The sequence below is a fragment of the Geotrypetes seraphini genome, chromosome 14 (genome assembly GCF_902459505.1).
Source record: "Geotrypetes seraphini chromosome 14, aGeoSer1.1, whole genome shotgun sequence".
Taxonomy (NCBI): Eukaryota; Metazoa; Chordata; class Amphibia; order Gymnophiona; family Dermophiidae; genus Geotrypetes; species Geotrypetes seraphini.
Window position 1 is genome coordinate 12,127,099 of NC_047097.1, and position 14,573 is coordinate 12,141,671.

General features: G+C 41.9%; 1 protein-coding gene across 5 annotated transcripts in view; it reads right to left on the reverse strand.

The window, feature by feature from the left end:
- The window catches only part of LOC117348179 (golgin subfamily A member 6-like protein 6), a 101,111-nt gene that overhangs the window by 64,752 nt on the left and 21,786 nt on the right, over window positions 1–14,573 (reverse strand). For 4 of the 5 annotated variants that reach the window (XM_033919904.1, XM_033919902.1, XM_033919905.1 and 1 more), the window contains exons 6-8: window positions 14,411–14,510; window positions 9,755–9,880; window positions 6,291–6,479 (exon numbers count right to left, since the gene is read on the reverse strand). In XM_033919904.1, the coding sequence (XP_033775795.1) occupies window positions 6,291–6,479; window positions 9,755–9,880; window positions 14,411–14,510 (415 nt within the window). The remainder of the gene's footprint in view (window positions 1–6,290; window positions 6,480–9,754; window positions 9,881–14,410; window positions 14,511–14,573) is intronic. The other variant, XM_033919906.1, reaches the window with a different exon arrangement.

Genomic DNA, 14,573 nt, shown 5'->3' on the forward strand with positions numbered 1-14,573 from the left:
GGATAAGCAATATAAAATCTGTACTCTTTTGGGATCTTACCAAGTACTTATGACCTGAATTGGCCAATATTGGAAACAGGAGACTGGGCCTGATGGACCTTTGGTCTGATCTAGTAAGGCAATGTTTATGTTCTTATATTGTACTCTTGCATGGCAAACATGAATTCTATACATCTAGAAGACTAAAGAGTCTTTCACTCCAAGGAAATGCCTCATATCTGGCTCAGGTAGACCTGTAATGACCTTAGGTTCTTAACTGTTCACTATTATTTGGTAACCTATCTGAAAAGAGTTATTGATTTCAGTTCATATCCTGGTGAATAGGTGTCTTTTTGACAGCAAAACCAGACCAGACCAATTCAGCACTGAAGCTGAACTTCAGTTCTTACCCTCCAGAGCAGCACTCAAACTATATGGTGGGGAAAGGTAGCTCTGCTGATGTACACACAGTACCTGCTGTGTGGATATATGGAAGACTTCAATTTTCAGTACTGTCAGTCTGATGTCTTTCAGATTCTCTAAATTAACTAGAAAAAGCAATGAACATGTAACCAGTCCACACAGGATAAGAAGCATCTTTCCCCCAGTATATACCAGTATTACAGCAGGTTATTCCCCCCAACCCTAACAGGTAATCCCACCACCACCACACACACACATACACACATACACGAGTGTTGGTCCTATTGCTATAGGCAATCAGTCCTTCTCATCTTCATCCTCATCCCGAACCCCAGTAGATCAAATAATCTCCAGGCTAGAATAATGTCTAGTAAAGTACAAAGTAAGCTCCAAGTCAGGTGAAGCTTTCTGCATGTACACTTCTCCCTCTGAATTCTTGGGTTTAGTACCCGCAAATTCAGTTATTCGCGATTTTTTTCCTCTGCCTGATGTTTTAAGTTTTAAAGGCTGCCTGGACCTCCCCGGACCTTACCTGGTGGTCTAGTGGTGACGCAGGGCAGGAGCGATCTTCCTACGCTCCTGCCCCGTGCAGAGCCGTCATCAAAAAATGGCTGCCGTGAGTTCCTGTGGTCTCACGAGACTACAACGGGAACTCACGGCAGCCATTTTTGAGGATGGCTCTGCACAGGGAAGGTGCGTAGGAAGATCGCTCCTTCCCCGCGTCACTGCCATACCACCAGGTAAGGTCTGAGGAGGTCCGAGATGCAGGAGGGAGGGAGACGGGGGTGGGTCAGTCAGGCCAAAAAGTTGTTCGCAAATATTCCATATTTGTGTTCCGGCTATGCCCCTAACCCCACAAATACGGAGGGAGGAGTGTACTCTGTAACTTCACAATTCTGCCCAAATGCCATCTCTTGGAATGCCCATTCATAATCTGCATAAGAGTATACAGGCAATGCAATTTTATAACCAAGTTTCCAAGTTTATTAAAATTTGATATACCACCTTAAAAATTGTCAAAGCGGTGTACATTAAAAATATAAAATTAGGAACGTACTATTAATACTTTGGGTAGATACAAGACAGACCAAGACATAAGGGAGGAAGGGCAGAATTAGAATCATTTATAGGAAAGAAGGAGAAAAGGATGGCACATAAGGGGAGGGAAGCTATGTATGCTCTTCCTTATTTATCATTTTTGGCCGTAGTCAACAAGCTTGGACAAGAAGTCATACGTTATATGCATCCTTGAACTTGAAGGTTTTTAAATTTGTTTTAAATTTATCAGTATTTTCTTCCTCTCTTAGGTAAGGTGGTAATAAATTCCAGTGTTCGGGTGCACTCACGGAGAAAATACGTTTGCGGGTTGTGTCATGGAAAAGGTGTCTTAGAGAAGGGATATACAAAAGATGTTGACTACTAGATCTTAAAGTTCTTGATGAGCAACAAGGGACAAGCAATCTGTCCATGAAATTTGGTGTATGGAGAGATTTTTTTTAAAATGTTAACAATAAGATTTTATATGTAATACGGTGTGTTATCGGAAGCCAAAGAGGTTTTATTAGAAATGGGGTTACATGATCAATATTTTTTTTCCCTTTGTGTATTAGTTTAACAGCAGTGCTTTAGATAATTTGTAGTCTGCGGAGTCCATTGTACAAGGAGTTGCAGTAATCCAGTTGTGAAATGACTGAGTGAAGGAGGATATTAAGAGATGATGGTTCTAATAAATTTAGATGAATCTAATCATTCTTAATTTGTAGAAGCATTTTTTAATGACAGAAATGCTTTCTAAAATTCACAAACACTGGGGATGTTTGCCTTCTTCTTTTTCTCCTCCCTTTAGCTCTCCCCGTTTATTCCCTTTTCTATCTTATTCCTACACAAATACATCAATAATAATAAAACCCTAAGCGCGCACGAACACTCCTACCTCCATGATCTCTGCCTCCGTGATCTGTAGCTCCATGGCAGAGTAGGCAGAGTTAGGGAAGTAGCAGCGCGTGTGCGGGTGGTGGCTTTCAACGCTTTCCTACCCTTCCTACAGCTGAGCCAGCGGCGGTTTCTGTGCGCCAGATGCCCTTTGCACTCTAAACAAAAAAAAAAAAAGGTACACGGGACAAGGGCCATGATAAAAAGACAGGCAGGGGGCACCACAATAGATAGACAGAAATAAAGACACACACACACAGAAAGACAGGTAGGTGGTAGAAGGGGCACGAGAAACAGACAGACAGAGGCCAAGGAGAGAGACAGAAAGAAAGAAAAGCAGACAGACACACCTATTCTAGCACCCGTTAAAGTAACGGGCTTAAATACTAGTAAGAACATAAGCATCGCCATGCTGGGACAGACCGATAATCCATCCTGTTTAGTATCCTGTTTCCTGTTTTCAACAGTGGCCAATCCAGGTCACAAGTACTTGAAAAGATCCCAAAATAGTAAAACAGATTTTATACTACTTATCCCAGGAACAAGCAGTGGCTTTTCCAATGTCTATCTTAATAATTAGGTCAGGAGTAATGAAGAGTCAAAGTAGGCCTTAAATTTCTTATTTTTCATATAGTTTGCAAGCTGTTAGGAAGCTGTCATATAGGAAGGCAAGCTGTTAGGTTCCAAACTTTGCACGGGAACTTCGTACCAAGGGTTGGTTGCACTAATCCATAAATTTCAGTCCCCTGTCAGGTTTTGTTGGGCTGCAGCACCTAGACAAAGTGGTTGTTTTGTGTTATGTGGAGTGTGGCACTCTGAAGGTGACTTCCATTCAGCTGCCTGTAAGTCTCGAATCAATAGAGACCCAGCTGAAAAAAAATGGCATGATTTACTTTGAGACCTTAGTGAATGTCCACACAAAAATTGTATTCAATTTGGAGAAGGTCGAGCATGGATGATTTTCCAAAATTGGTCCACTTGGCATGGAATAACCCTGATGGCTTATGGATTTTTAGGAATTTATCCAGCCTTTTAAATCTTACTTAGCTAACTGCTTTTACCATATTCTCTAGCAATGAATTTCAGAGCTTAATTACACTTTGAGTGAAGAAATATTTTCTCCGATTTGTTTTCAATTTACATCTTAGTAGCTTAGTGGTTTCGTCTCTACATTCTGCAATAAGTCTACAGTGCAAACACTTTGTCTTTCCTTACCTCCATCTCTCATTTCATTCTATAATGGGCTTTCTCTTTGCTATTGAGAATAGCTGATGAACCCTATAGCCATAAACTATTACTTTTGTTTAATATCTTTATTCATTTTTAAATCAAATAGCCAGTGCACAAAAATATATCATAAATAATTCCAATATAGCACTGTAATATCTAAATCTATTAGTATAAAAATCCCCACCCACCCACCCTTCATCAATTTCCCAACAAGCATACATTATACTATATTATGCAATTTATCATAACATAACTTTTTTAATTTCACTCCAAATCCACCCACCCCAATTGAGTGTGCTAAATAATCTAAAAAAGAAAAGGAAAAGTCTATTCATCACAATACTTTTCCAATGGCCCCCATACCTTTACAAAATTATTATAGTTCCCTTTTTGTAACGCTATTGCTCTTTCCATCTTAAAAATATGGCATAACGAATTCTACCAGAATGTGTAATTAAGATTATTGTAATCTTTCCAATTATTGGTAATATGTTGAATGGCAACCCCTGTCATAATTAATAAAAGTTTGTTGTAATGTGCCGAAATTTGACTCTTTTTCCTCATGGCCATTCCAAATAAAACATTATCATAGGAAAGCCATAAACTATTACTGATAGAATAAACTACTCTTTGCAAAGCTATGCTCTCAGTACAAAGCAGACTCGGTGTAAGCCACAACCAAGAGAAGGCGATTGGAATTTTGTATCCATTTCTTCTATCGTCCAGTCTAAGCTCAAGCTGATGTACAACTTGGCTCGGATCTCTCATGTCACTACATGGTTGCCTGGTAACTACTGCATTGCAATACTGTAGTGACTTCCGTTTTCATCAGGATGTGTTTACTGGAAAAGCAGATAGATGGTCGAGCAAGCCAGGAGAGTCTAAGGCAGTATCTCTCAAACTTTTCGAGCTGGGGCACACTGAAGGTAATGGCGACAGCTCGAGGCACCCAGAACTGCGCAGACGTCGCCGTGATGACATCATGTTGACGTCCACGCATGCGCAAAAGCCTTCCAGATGGGCCCTGAGATGCCAGTAGGTGGTGCCAGCAGGGAAGAGGGCCGGAGAGAAGGAGAGGCGCTGGCGCCGGCTGCTTGCCTACAGCAGCGTTTCTCAACTACTTCGCTATAGCACTGGTGATCCTCAGCAGGCTGCCATAATTAGCTTTAAAGGTGAGACCGGGAGGCCAGGGGGGGGGGGAAGCTGAAGGATGTTAGAGAGGAGGGGGAAACATGCAGGCCTTTGGCGAATCAGGCGGCACTATGCAGCGCTGGCACTGTACCGCGTAGGCAAGTCAGCTGGCGGGCGCCTCTCTTCCTCCTCAGTGTGCCGCGGCACACTTGGAATCTCAGAAGGCGCACAGTTTGAGATACACTGGTCTAAGGTATTCCATGCCTCATCCATTCCCTGGAGTTCTGGCTGGGCTCCCAATCACAGCAACAACCATTCTCACCACAGACCCAGCTTTGTCCCAAGCCTTTAAAACACAAGGAGCGTATTGTAGCTAAGATCAAAGAATATCAATTTTCACATATCTTGAGTTCTAACGGCCTCACTACTCCTGGTTACCATAGAGAGCTGAACCAGAGGGAAGATTGTGTGCTTGAAATACCCATTTCTGTTTAGTAAGGGTGGGTGGGTGGGGGGACAGTCTGCCCTGGGCACCATGTTGGTGGAGGCGCTGGCACACCTCCTCCTCTCCGTCCCGCCTCTTCCAGTTCCTCCCCTCGCCACGCGCGCACCCTCTCCTTCCCCCGTGCCTCTAGCTGTTCACCACAGCAAGCAACAACTTTAACGCGCTCCTTGCAACTGCATTGTCTCTCTCACTGACATCACTTCCGGGTGCCATGCATAGGAAGTGATGTCAGCGGGAGAGACGACGGGGGTCGTGAGGAGCATGTAGAAGTTCTTGTTGCTTGTGGCGGTTAACAACTAGAGTCAAGGGGGCAGGGATGGGAAGGGGGGCTAGCGTGCGGCAGGAGGGATCGTAGAAGGAGTGGGGGGGAGCAGAGACAAGGGCAGGGGAGTGCCCCAGGCACCTCTCACTCTCACTACACCACCGCTCCGAATTGTGACCTTTCTTCCTTCTACAAGCATTTGTTTCTCAAAGGCTATTGGTTAAGTTATTGACTACATTGTTATACAATCCTTTAAGCCATCCTTTCAGCCATCAAGCAGGTCTGGGGACTAGCGCCTTCTTATCTACTACCACATTTCACATTACACAACCCCACACGACCAACCAGAAACCGTAATATATTTACATACCCAAAGACCACAGGCTGCAAATACAAATCCTTTTTGGACAGGTCCTTCATGTTCCAAACAAGCAAACAGCAGTCCTGGCTGGGAAATTACATTAATGGAACCAGGCTGACCTATGGCGCATTCCGGAAAGCAATTAACACTGCACTATTTGACAAATTCATCTCCTAAACTGAAACCTCACCACTTATTAAGTTATATTTTCCCTCTGTTCAACCTTGGTGTAATATGTTGTCCTTTTTCTCTAGTTCTTATGTAATAAGCTGTACCCCCTCTTCTTGCATTCTGTAATTCGCTGATTGTCCAGCCTTCTTCGATGTGAACCGCCTAGAAGTCTTTTTGACTGTGGCGGTATAGAAGAATAAAGTTATTATTATTATTATTATTATCAGCATTATCTCTATTAACAGGATCTTGGGGGTTCAGTCCCAGTTTTGGAAGCACAGTTGAGTTCTTATTACCGCTTTGACCATCAACAGCTCCTCTTTCATCTCAATTGTCTCCTGGTCTTGCCGGTTTGCTTGGGCCTTGGCATCAACCAGCTCCATGTGAAGGTCAGACATCTGGTCACTGAACCCCTCCTTGCCTCTCTGAGCATGCTCTAGCTGTAGGCTGAGCTCCCGTTCCCGCTGGTGCAAATCTACCTGTTCCTGAAAATAAAAGCAAGTACACCCCAATTATCAAAACTCATCCATCTATTTAAGAATTCTTTAAAACGATTGCTTTCCTTTTTCAGTTATTCAAAAGCTTTGCAGGCACAGATTTCGGGACTCTTTCCATTACTTTGTGATTAATTGCTTGTCTGACATTTGCCTGCTCAGTGTTTAATTAGTGTGTTTAGTAGTTCATTCGTACGTGCATCCACTCATGTCTTTTTATATTAGAACCTCCTGTTCCCCCTTCCCGGCCAGTTCTTCACAGCATTTGCTTTTCTGGTGAGTTTTTCTTCTTTTGTTGTGTTTGAGAGGTTAAGAATAAACACTCGGGGGATTCAAAAACACTTATGTGAGAGCGCTTAACCACACTAGTGTTTTTACTTAAAAATCTGTGGCACATGTATGGTTTTGGATATGCAAATTGCTGTACAAAGTTATCTATCCAAAAGTAGGGTGTTCCAATTTCAAACCAGTGGTGTAGCTACCATTGAGTGAGCCTGGCAAGATGCGCAGAGACGTCCAATGGTAAGGGCCACCTGTAGCTGAATCCTTCCACACGCATGGGTCTGGAGCCCACCCCCTGTGCACTCCCCGGGTCTGGCACCTCCATCTCCCTACTCTCAGCTACTTACTTACCTGCCAGGTCATCTAAATGCTACAGCGGCAGAGAGTTTCAAGTTTTAAGTTTCAAGTTTATTATGGGACTTGATAAATCGCTTAATCGGATATTCTAAGCGATTTACATTTAAAATTTGCAATGTAAAATCAAAGAACAATAACAATGCAACATAATAATACATACAATTTATATAATGGCTAAAATATTCTAAATGCAACATAATAATACATACAATTTAAATAATGGCTAAAATATTCTAAATTTAAACAATGTTAAACACTAGGAAAGGAAGGGTGGAATATAATTTAAAGTAAAGAAGAAACATTAAGGGCAAGTATAAAAAGGATATACAGTAGTTAAAACATGTTCAACCAAATAAATAATTCATGAAATATAAAATTATGTAGAAAAGGCATCTTTAAAAAGGAAAGTTTTTAACTCAGTTTTAAATTTTCCAAGGTCTTTCTCCTCTCGTAAAGAAATAGGGAGGGCGTTCCATGTTTGAGGTGCCGTACAAGAAAAAATAAGTTGTCTTCTTGTATTAATAATTTTTAAGGATGGGATCGTTAGCAGATTTTGATCGCTAGAACGTAAAATTCTCTTTGCAGAATATGGAATCAGTAATCTATATAAAAAAGCAGGGGTCTTATTAATCAAAGTTTTAAAGATAATTACACATAACTTATAAGTGATTCTGTAATTAACAGGAAGCCAATGCTCACAGAAATTTGTTATCTCAGCAGCAGGTTGTGGCAGAGGAAAGGTCCCACCAACCAGAGCGGTGGCCTTTAGCACTGACTTTGCCACTGCAGCATGTGGAGGACCTGGCAGGTGGGTAAGTAGCTGAGCTCGGAGGGGGGAGGAGGTATCAGACCCAGGAGGCCCTGGTCCTCCCACCCAGGGCCCACTGAGTCCCAGCTAAACCACTGTTTCAAACACAAGTCAGTTGTCTAAATTTACATTTAAAAATCAGGTTATTATACAGCTAAATATATATGTGTATATTTGGAAGATGCAGAACACTTATATCTAATAAGCATCCACAGGAATGAGTCACCTGGAATCATACCTCTCCCTGAAAGTGCGACTCAGAACTTTCATTTCTTACCAGGAACAGGCCTCCCCTCACACTCCTAGAATATGTCATCCAAAACTCCTCTCCCCAGGAATGTGTGACCTGGAACCACCCTCTCTCAAACCATGCTCCTTGGAGCTTTCCTCTCTTTGAAGAACATTGGAACTCCTCCCCTCAAACACCTAGAATGTGCCACCTCAGAACTTCCCCCACCTCAATAATGAGTCACCCCAAATAAGCACCTGTCCTCTAGAACTTGCCACCTGGAACATCCTTCTTGGAATGTGCTACCTGGGGTCTCTAGACAAGAACACCTCGTGACCAAGTTTCTACACATTATGAAAGCAGATTTTATTTATCTATGATGTGTTGTTTTAGGTGTCTGAAAATCTATTCAAGTGCATTTAGCCACTCTACCGATGCCGTTCTTTATTTTACGCGTAGAGATCCCGAGTAAGTGTTTTAAATTTTACCCCATGAAGGTGCTCATTAAATCCAGTTATCACCCAGTTTGCTACTTGGAACTGTGCATTCTGACTATGGCACAGAGGAGGAAGAATGAAAACTCCATATGGGAATCACTCATTTGTGTCACTATGAGGATCAGACTCTGCACAGTGAGGGCGTATGGGTACTACATAATATATATCAAGCTAGGGTTACCAGATTTCTTCGTTAAAAAAAAAAAAAGAGGACATGTGGCCCTGCCCGGTTCTGACCCCAAGTCATGCCCCGTTCTATCCCCAGCCCCGCCCCCAAACTGACCTCGCCTTTTCTTCCCCAAGCTCAGGGAAACATCTGGAGTACCTCCGAGCATGCGCGGATGCGATGCAATGACAATCGCATGCATACGCACATGTGTGTGATGGGATTGCATCACATCCGCACATGCTTGGAGGCGCCTACCAGAAAGTGAGCGATTACGGGCATTTTGTGGTTGGATCTTGGGCATGCTTTCCGTGTAGGCACCTAAAATGGACTTAGGCGCCGGCATTTAGGCCAAGAAAACCCTGGAAGATCTTATTTCTTTTAAAAAATTATTAAAAACCTACCTATTTCAAGATGCATTTGATTTATGAAATGATTTATTTTATATCCTTACATGTCTTTAATTTTCTTTTCTCTTGCTTCATTCTAATCATACCTATTGTATTACCCATTCTATGTAAATTCTAACAAATAATGCAATTGTAACTTTCCCCTTCCTTCCTACCCAATCATGTTTGTCCACATTGTTTTGTCAAATTGTCTAACTTAAGTGAAATTACATGTAATGCCACAATCTGCTGGTTTTTAATTGTACATCGCTTAGATATTTTTATAAGCGATATATCAAATGTAAATAAACTTGAAACTTGAAACTTAAGTCCATTTTTTACCCTGCTAGGCCTGATTCAATAAACAGCGACTAACTGAAGATTGAGAGGCGCTCTGCATTCATCGGTGCCTACTTTGTAGGCACCGTTTATAAAACCAGGGCCCAAGTGTAGAATGCCAGGTCACAGGACAGCATGCTGAACATGTGGGTTGCTATGAAGTAGAAGTTAAGGCCATGAAAATGTTCAAGAGACAAACCTTTTTGACCAGTTTCAGCTGCTGGATGGCTTCATTCCGTTCTCTCTCTAAAACTTTCACACGGTCTCTGTAGTAATGGAGATGTTCTCGAACAGCATTCAGCTCCTGGCTAAAGTCATCTTTCCCCTGAAAATGACATACATAAGAATAGTCTTATTGGGTCAGACCAATTGTCTAACAAGCCCAGTAGCCCGTTCTCAGGGTGGCTAATCCAGGTCACTTGTACCTGGCCAAAACCCAAGTAGCAGCAACATTCCAGCATCTCAAAGAATAGCAAGATTCCGGAATCCCAATGAGAGCAACATTCCAGAGCTGAGATTGTGATGTCATAATGACTCATTCCACTGTGCCTCAGAGCCAACCTCATCAGTGATATAACAATGGCTAAGAACCTAAGAAGTTAAGAATAGCCTTACTGGGTCAGACCAATGGTCCATCAAGCCCAGTAGCCCGTTCTCACGGTGGCTAATCCAGGTCACTAGTACCTGCCAAAACTCAAGGTGTAGCAATATTCCATGCTACCAATACAGGGCAAGCAGTGGTTCCCCCCATGTCTTTCTGAATAACAGACTATGGACTTTTCCTCCAGGAACTTGTCCAAACCTTTCTTAAAACCAGCTACGCTATCCGCTCTTACCACATACATTCCACCACAAACGCCATCTTCCGCAGAAATTCACACATGCATTACATGTTTATTTAGCACCATAAGGTATACATTGTACTGTACAGATAGACATGAGAGAGAGACCCTGCTCAAAAGAGCTTACAATTTAAGTAAGACATATAAAAAGCATAGGGGAAGTATCTAACATCTCAAAAGTGGGTTTGTAGATGTAGTTTAATTGAAATAAGAGACTGATGATTTATCTAAATGTGTAATGATGTAGGACAGGGGTGTCCAACCTGCGGCCCCCATGAAGTATTTTGTGCAGCCCCGTTTGAGGGCGATGCAGTGTTTTCCTCTGCTGCCCCCGGGTGTTTACCGTTTTGCCGGCTCCCTCCTCTGTCTTGCTGCAACGTTTGTGCGTTTGTGTGGCTCCAGAAACATTTTTTTTGGCCGATGCAGCCCAGGGAAGCCAAAAGGTTGGACACCCCTGATGTAGGAAGTTTTGTCCTACACAACAATCTACATGAGAAACAGGAAATAGGGTGTGTGGGTAAAGGACAGGGTAAGGGAATGATTTTGGGCAGGATCAATCAACTCCTCACTGTGTGCAAGTTGCTGCCATTTCTCCATCAGTTGCCAGAGTCATAGAGTCCTTTTACCATGCCACAGCAAAAATGGCCTTAGCGTGTGGGAGTGTGTGATGCAGTGGTTAGAGCTACAGCCTCAGCACCCTGAGGTTGTGGGTTCAAATCCTACACTGTTCCTTGAGACCCTGGGCAAGTCACTTAATCCCCCATTGCTCCAGGTACGTTAGACAGAGTGTGAGCCCACCGGGACAGACAGGGAAAAATGCTTGAGTACCTGAATAATTTATAATCTACATAGAATTGTAGGATGTGCAGAATATAAATTTTTTTTAAATTTACAAGGGTCTTTCCTGTGCTAAGACCATTTTACTGCAGCCGTAAACATGGCCTTTTTGTATTTTTTGTAGAAATAGCCATGTACCATTGTTACCACTGAAAAATGTTACCTTGCCGCCATCCGTTTTGTAGGTGGTTTGGGGTCATGCGGTATTCATGTGCTAACCAGTTAGCAAGAGGTAATGTACCTGAGCTACCTGAAAGGCCCACTCTCTGCCCCTCTGACACATCCCTTCAAAAAAAATTTTTTTTTAATATTTTTTAGCACATGGTTAATGTTCGCAAATTTGGCAGATACAACAGCCATCCCGCCCCCGCAGTTAACCGCAGGAAACCATTTCCATGTCATTCCTTAAGGAGAGAGGGAAGAATCAGAGTATGAATGGGCACAGCCACTGACCCTCAAGCCTTGCATTGAAGAATGCTGGTGTAGAAGGACTAAGGTTGAAATAGACACTAAAAAATGACATGGGATGGTTTCCCGTGGTTATCTACAGAGGTGGGGACAAAGTTTGTCCCCGTGTCATTCTCTATGGGCTGCACATCCCATGGTATGCCATTTTAAACTGCAATAACCATGCGTTAGCACCTAAAATAGGCCAGGTTTTAGCGCAGGCTGGTGTGGTAAATGCTCCGACGCTCATAGAATTCCTATGAGTGTCACAGCACTTAAGTTACCGCCCCCACACTGAAAACCTCTAGCGCAGTTGATAAAAGGGGGGAATAGCTTAGTAAAAGAGTCCCCTAGTGGTAGTCAGCCTATAATGCAAGTGAATATATGCAGAACTGAAAAGTAATACTGTGTGTCCATAGTAATGGTAAGGATGGGTGTGCACATGCAGCCACATGGACTTCAAAGCCCAGATTCCCTTTCTTGTAGTGACAGAGAAATACTGTGCACTGTCTGCAAAAGTAAATTGTGAATGGGAGTATGGTGTAGTGGTTAGAGCTACAGCCTAAACTAAACCTTAAGTTTGTATACCACATCATCTCCATAAAGATAGAACTCAACACAGTTTACAGGTAATTCAATAAATGAGGGAAGGACATAATAAGAAATTAGGGGTTATGAAGAGGATAGCTAGTTTTACATTTTAAATAGATAGCTTTACGTTTTGGAGAAAAGCCAGGTTTTCAGATGCTTTCGGAATAATTGGAATGAGCCTAGGTTCCGCAGCGGGGCAGGGAGGTTATTCCAAAGCTCAGTGAATTTGAAGAAAAGAGATTTCCCTGCATATGTGACGCCTTTTAATGAGAAAGAGAAAGAGAGAAAAAAAGAAGAGAGAGGGAAAAAAGAGAGAGAGAGAGAGAAAAAAAAGAAAGAGAGAGGAAGAGAGAAAGAAAAAAGAAAGGAAGAGAGAGAGAGAGAAAAAAAGAGAGAAAGGAAGAGAGAGAAAAAAGAGAGAGAGGAAGAGAGAAAGAAAAAAGAGAGGAAGAGAGAGAAAGAGAAAAGAGAGAGAGGAAGAGAGAGAGATAGGAAGAGAGAGAGAGAAAATGAAGAGAGAGAGAGAGAGGAAGAGAGAAAGAGAGAGAGAGAGGAAGAGAGAGAAAAAAAGAGAGGAAGAGAGAGGGAAAAAAAGGAGGGAGAGAGAAAAAAAAAGAGAGAGAAGAAGAGAAACTAAACTAAACTAAACCTTAAGTTTGTATACCACATCATCTCCATAAAGATAGAACTCAACACAGTTTACAGGTAATTCAATAAATGAGGGAAGGACATAATAAGAAATTAGGGGTTATGAAGAGGATAGCTAGCTTTACATTTTAAATAGATAGCTTTACGTTTTGGAGAAAAGCCAGGTTTTAAGATGCTTTCGGAATAATTGGAATGAGCCTAAGTTCCGCAGCGGGGCAGGGAGGTTATTCCAAAGCTCAGTGAATTTGAAGACAAGGGATTTCCCTAATTTACCAGCATACATGATGCCTTTTAATGAGAATGAGAAAGAGAGAAAAAACAGAAGAGAGAGAGAGAGAGGGAGAAAAAAGAGAGAGAGGAAGAGAAACTAAACTAAACCTTAAGTTTGTATACTGCATCATCTCCATAAAGATAGAGCTCGACACAGTTTACAGGTAATTCAATAAATGAGGGAAGGACATAATAAGAAATTAGAGGTTATGAAGAGGATAGCTAGCTTTACATTTTAAATAGATAGCTTTACGTTTTGGAGAAAAGCCAGGTTTTCAGATGCTTTTGGAATAATTGGAATGAGCCTAGGTTCCACAGTGGGGCAGGGAGGTTATTCCAAAGCTCAGTGAATTTGAAGAAAAGGGATTTCCCTAATTTACCTGCATACATGACACCTTTTAATGAGGGGAAAGATAGTTTGAGTTTGTGGGCGGATCTGGTAGTGTCAGCTCTCAAAGAATTCCAGGATAGTGGGATTAGGGGAGGAAGAATGCCATGTAGGATCTTGAAAATTAGGCAGGTACATTTAAAGTGAATCCTAGAAATCACCGGAAGCCAGTGAAGTTTTGACAGAAGCGGAGAAACATGGTCGAATTTGCTTTTTGCGAAGATCAACCTAGCCGCAGTGTTCTGAATCCGCTGAAGTCTTTGAAGATTTTTCTTGGTTAGACTTAGATAGATGGAATTACAATAGTCCAGTCTGGAAAGAATGATGGGTTCAAACCCATACTGCTCCTTGTGATCCTGGACAAGTCACTTAATCCTCCACTGTCCCAGATACATTAGATAGATTGTGCATTCACTGGGATAAATAAGGAAAAAAAATGCTTGAAGTACCTATAAACACTTTGAGTGTGGTTGTAAAACTATAAAAGATGGTATACAAGTCCCAATCCTTTATCCCTTAATGCCGTAATGCTTTAATGAATGGCTTGAACAGCAATAGTGAAAGAACTGCCTTCAACTACAACCATCACACCTGTATTTGTTTTCCTTGAAGTACAAAACTCTAACCTCCCATAACTTATTCGGAATTAGATTTTATCTTTTTCACTCATCCTAGAAAGTTCTCAAAGCTATTGCCTAACAAACTGGGGGTCTCAGGTTCAACTTCACAAAGGAAGAAGCTGAGTCAAAAAGGAATGCCCAGTAAGATATGTCAGAAAACCCATCCAACCACAAGCATTACAATCTTCTGATGCCTGTTCCAATATTCTTACCATGGAAGGACCCCAGCTGGGAAACAGAGAGAGAGAACTGCGACTTAGGGTATCCAAACAGGATTTTGCTTTCACCACTTCCATCTCCAAATTTATAATTCTAAGAAACAAGCAGAAATTTTTAAGCCTGCACATTTTGATAATTAAAACAGACTATAAAATA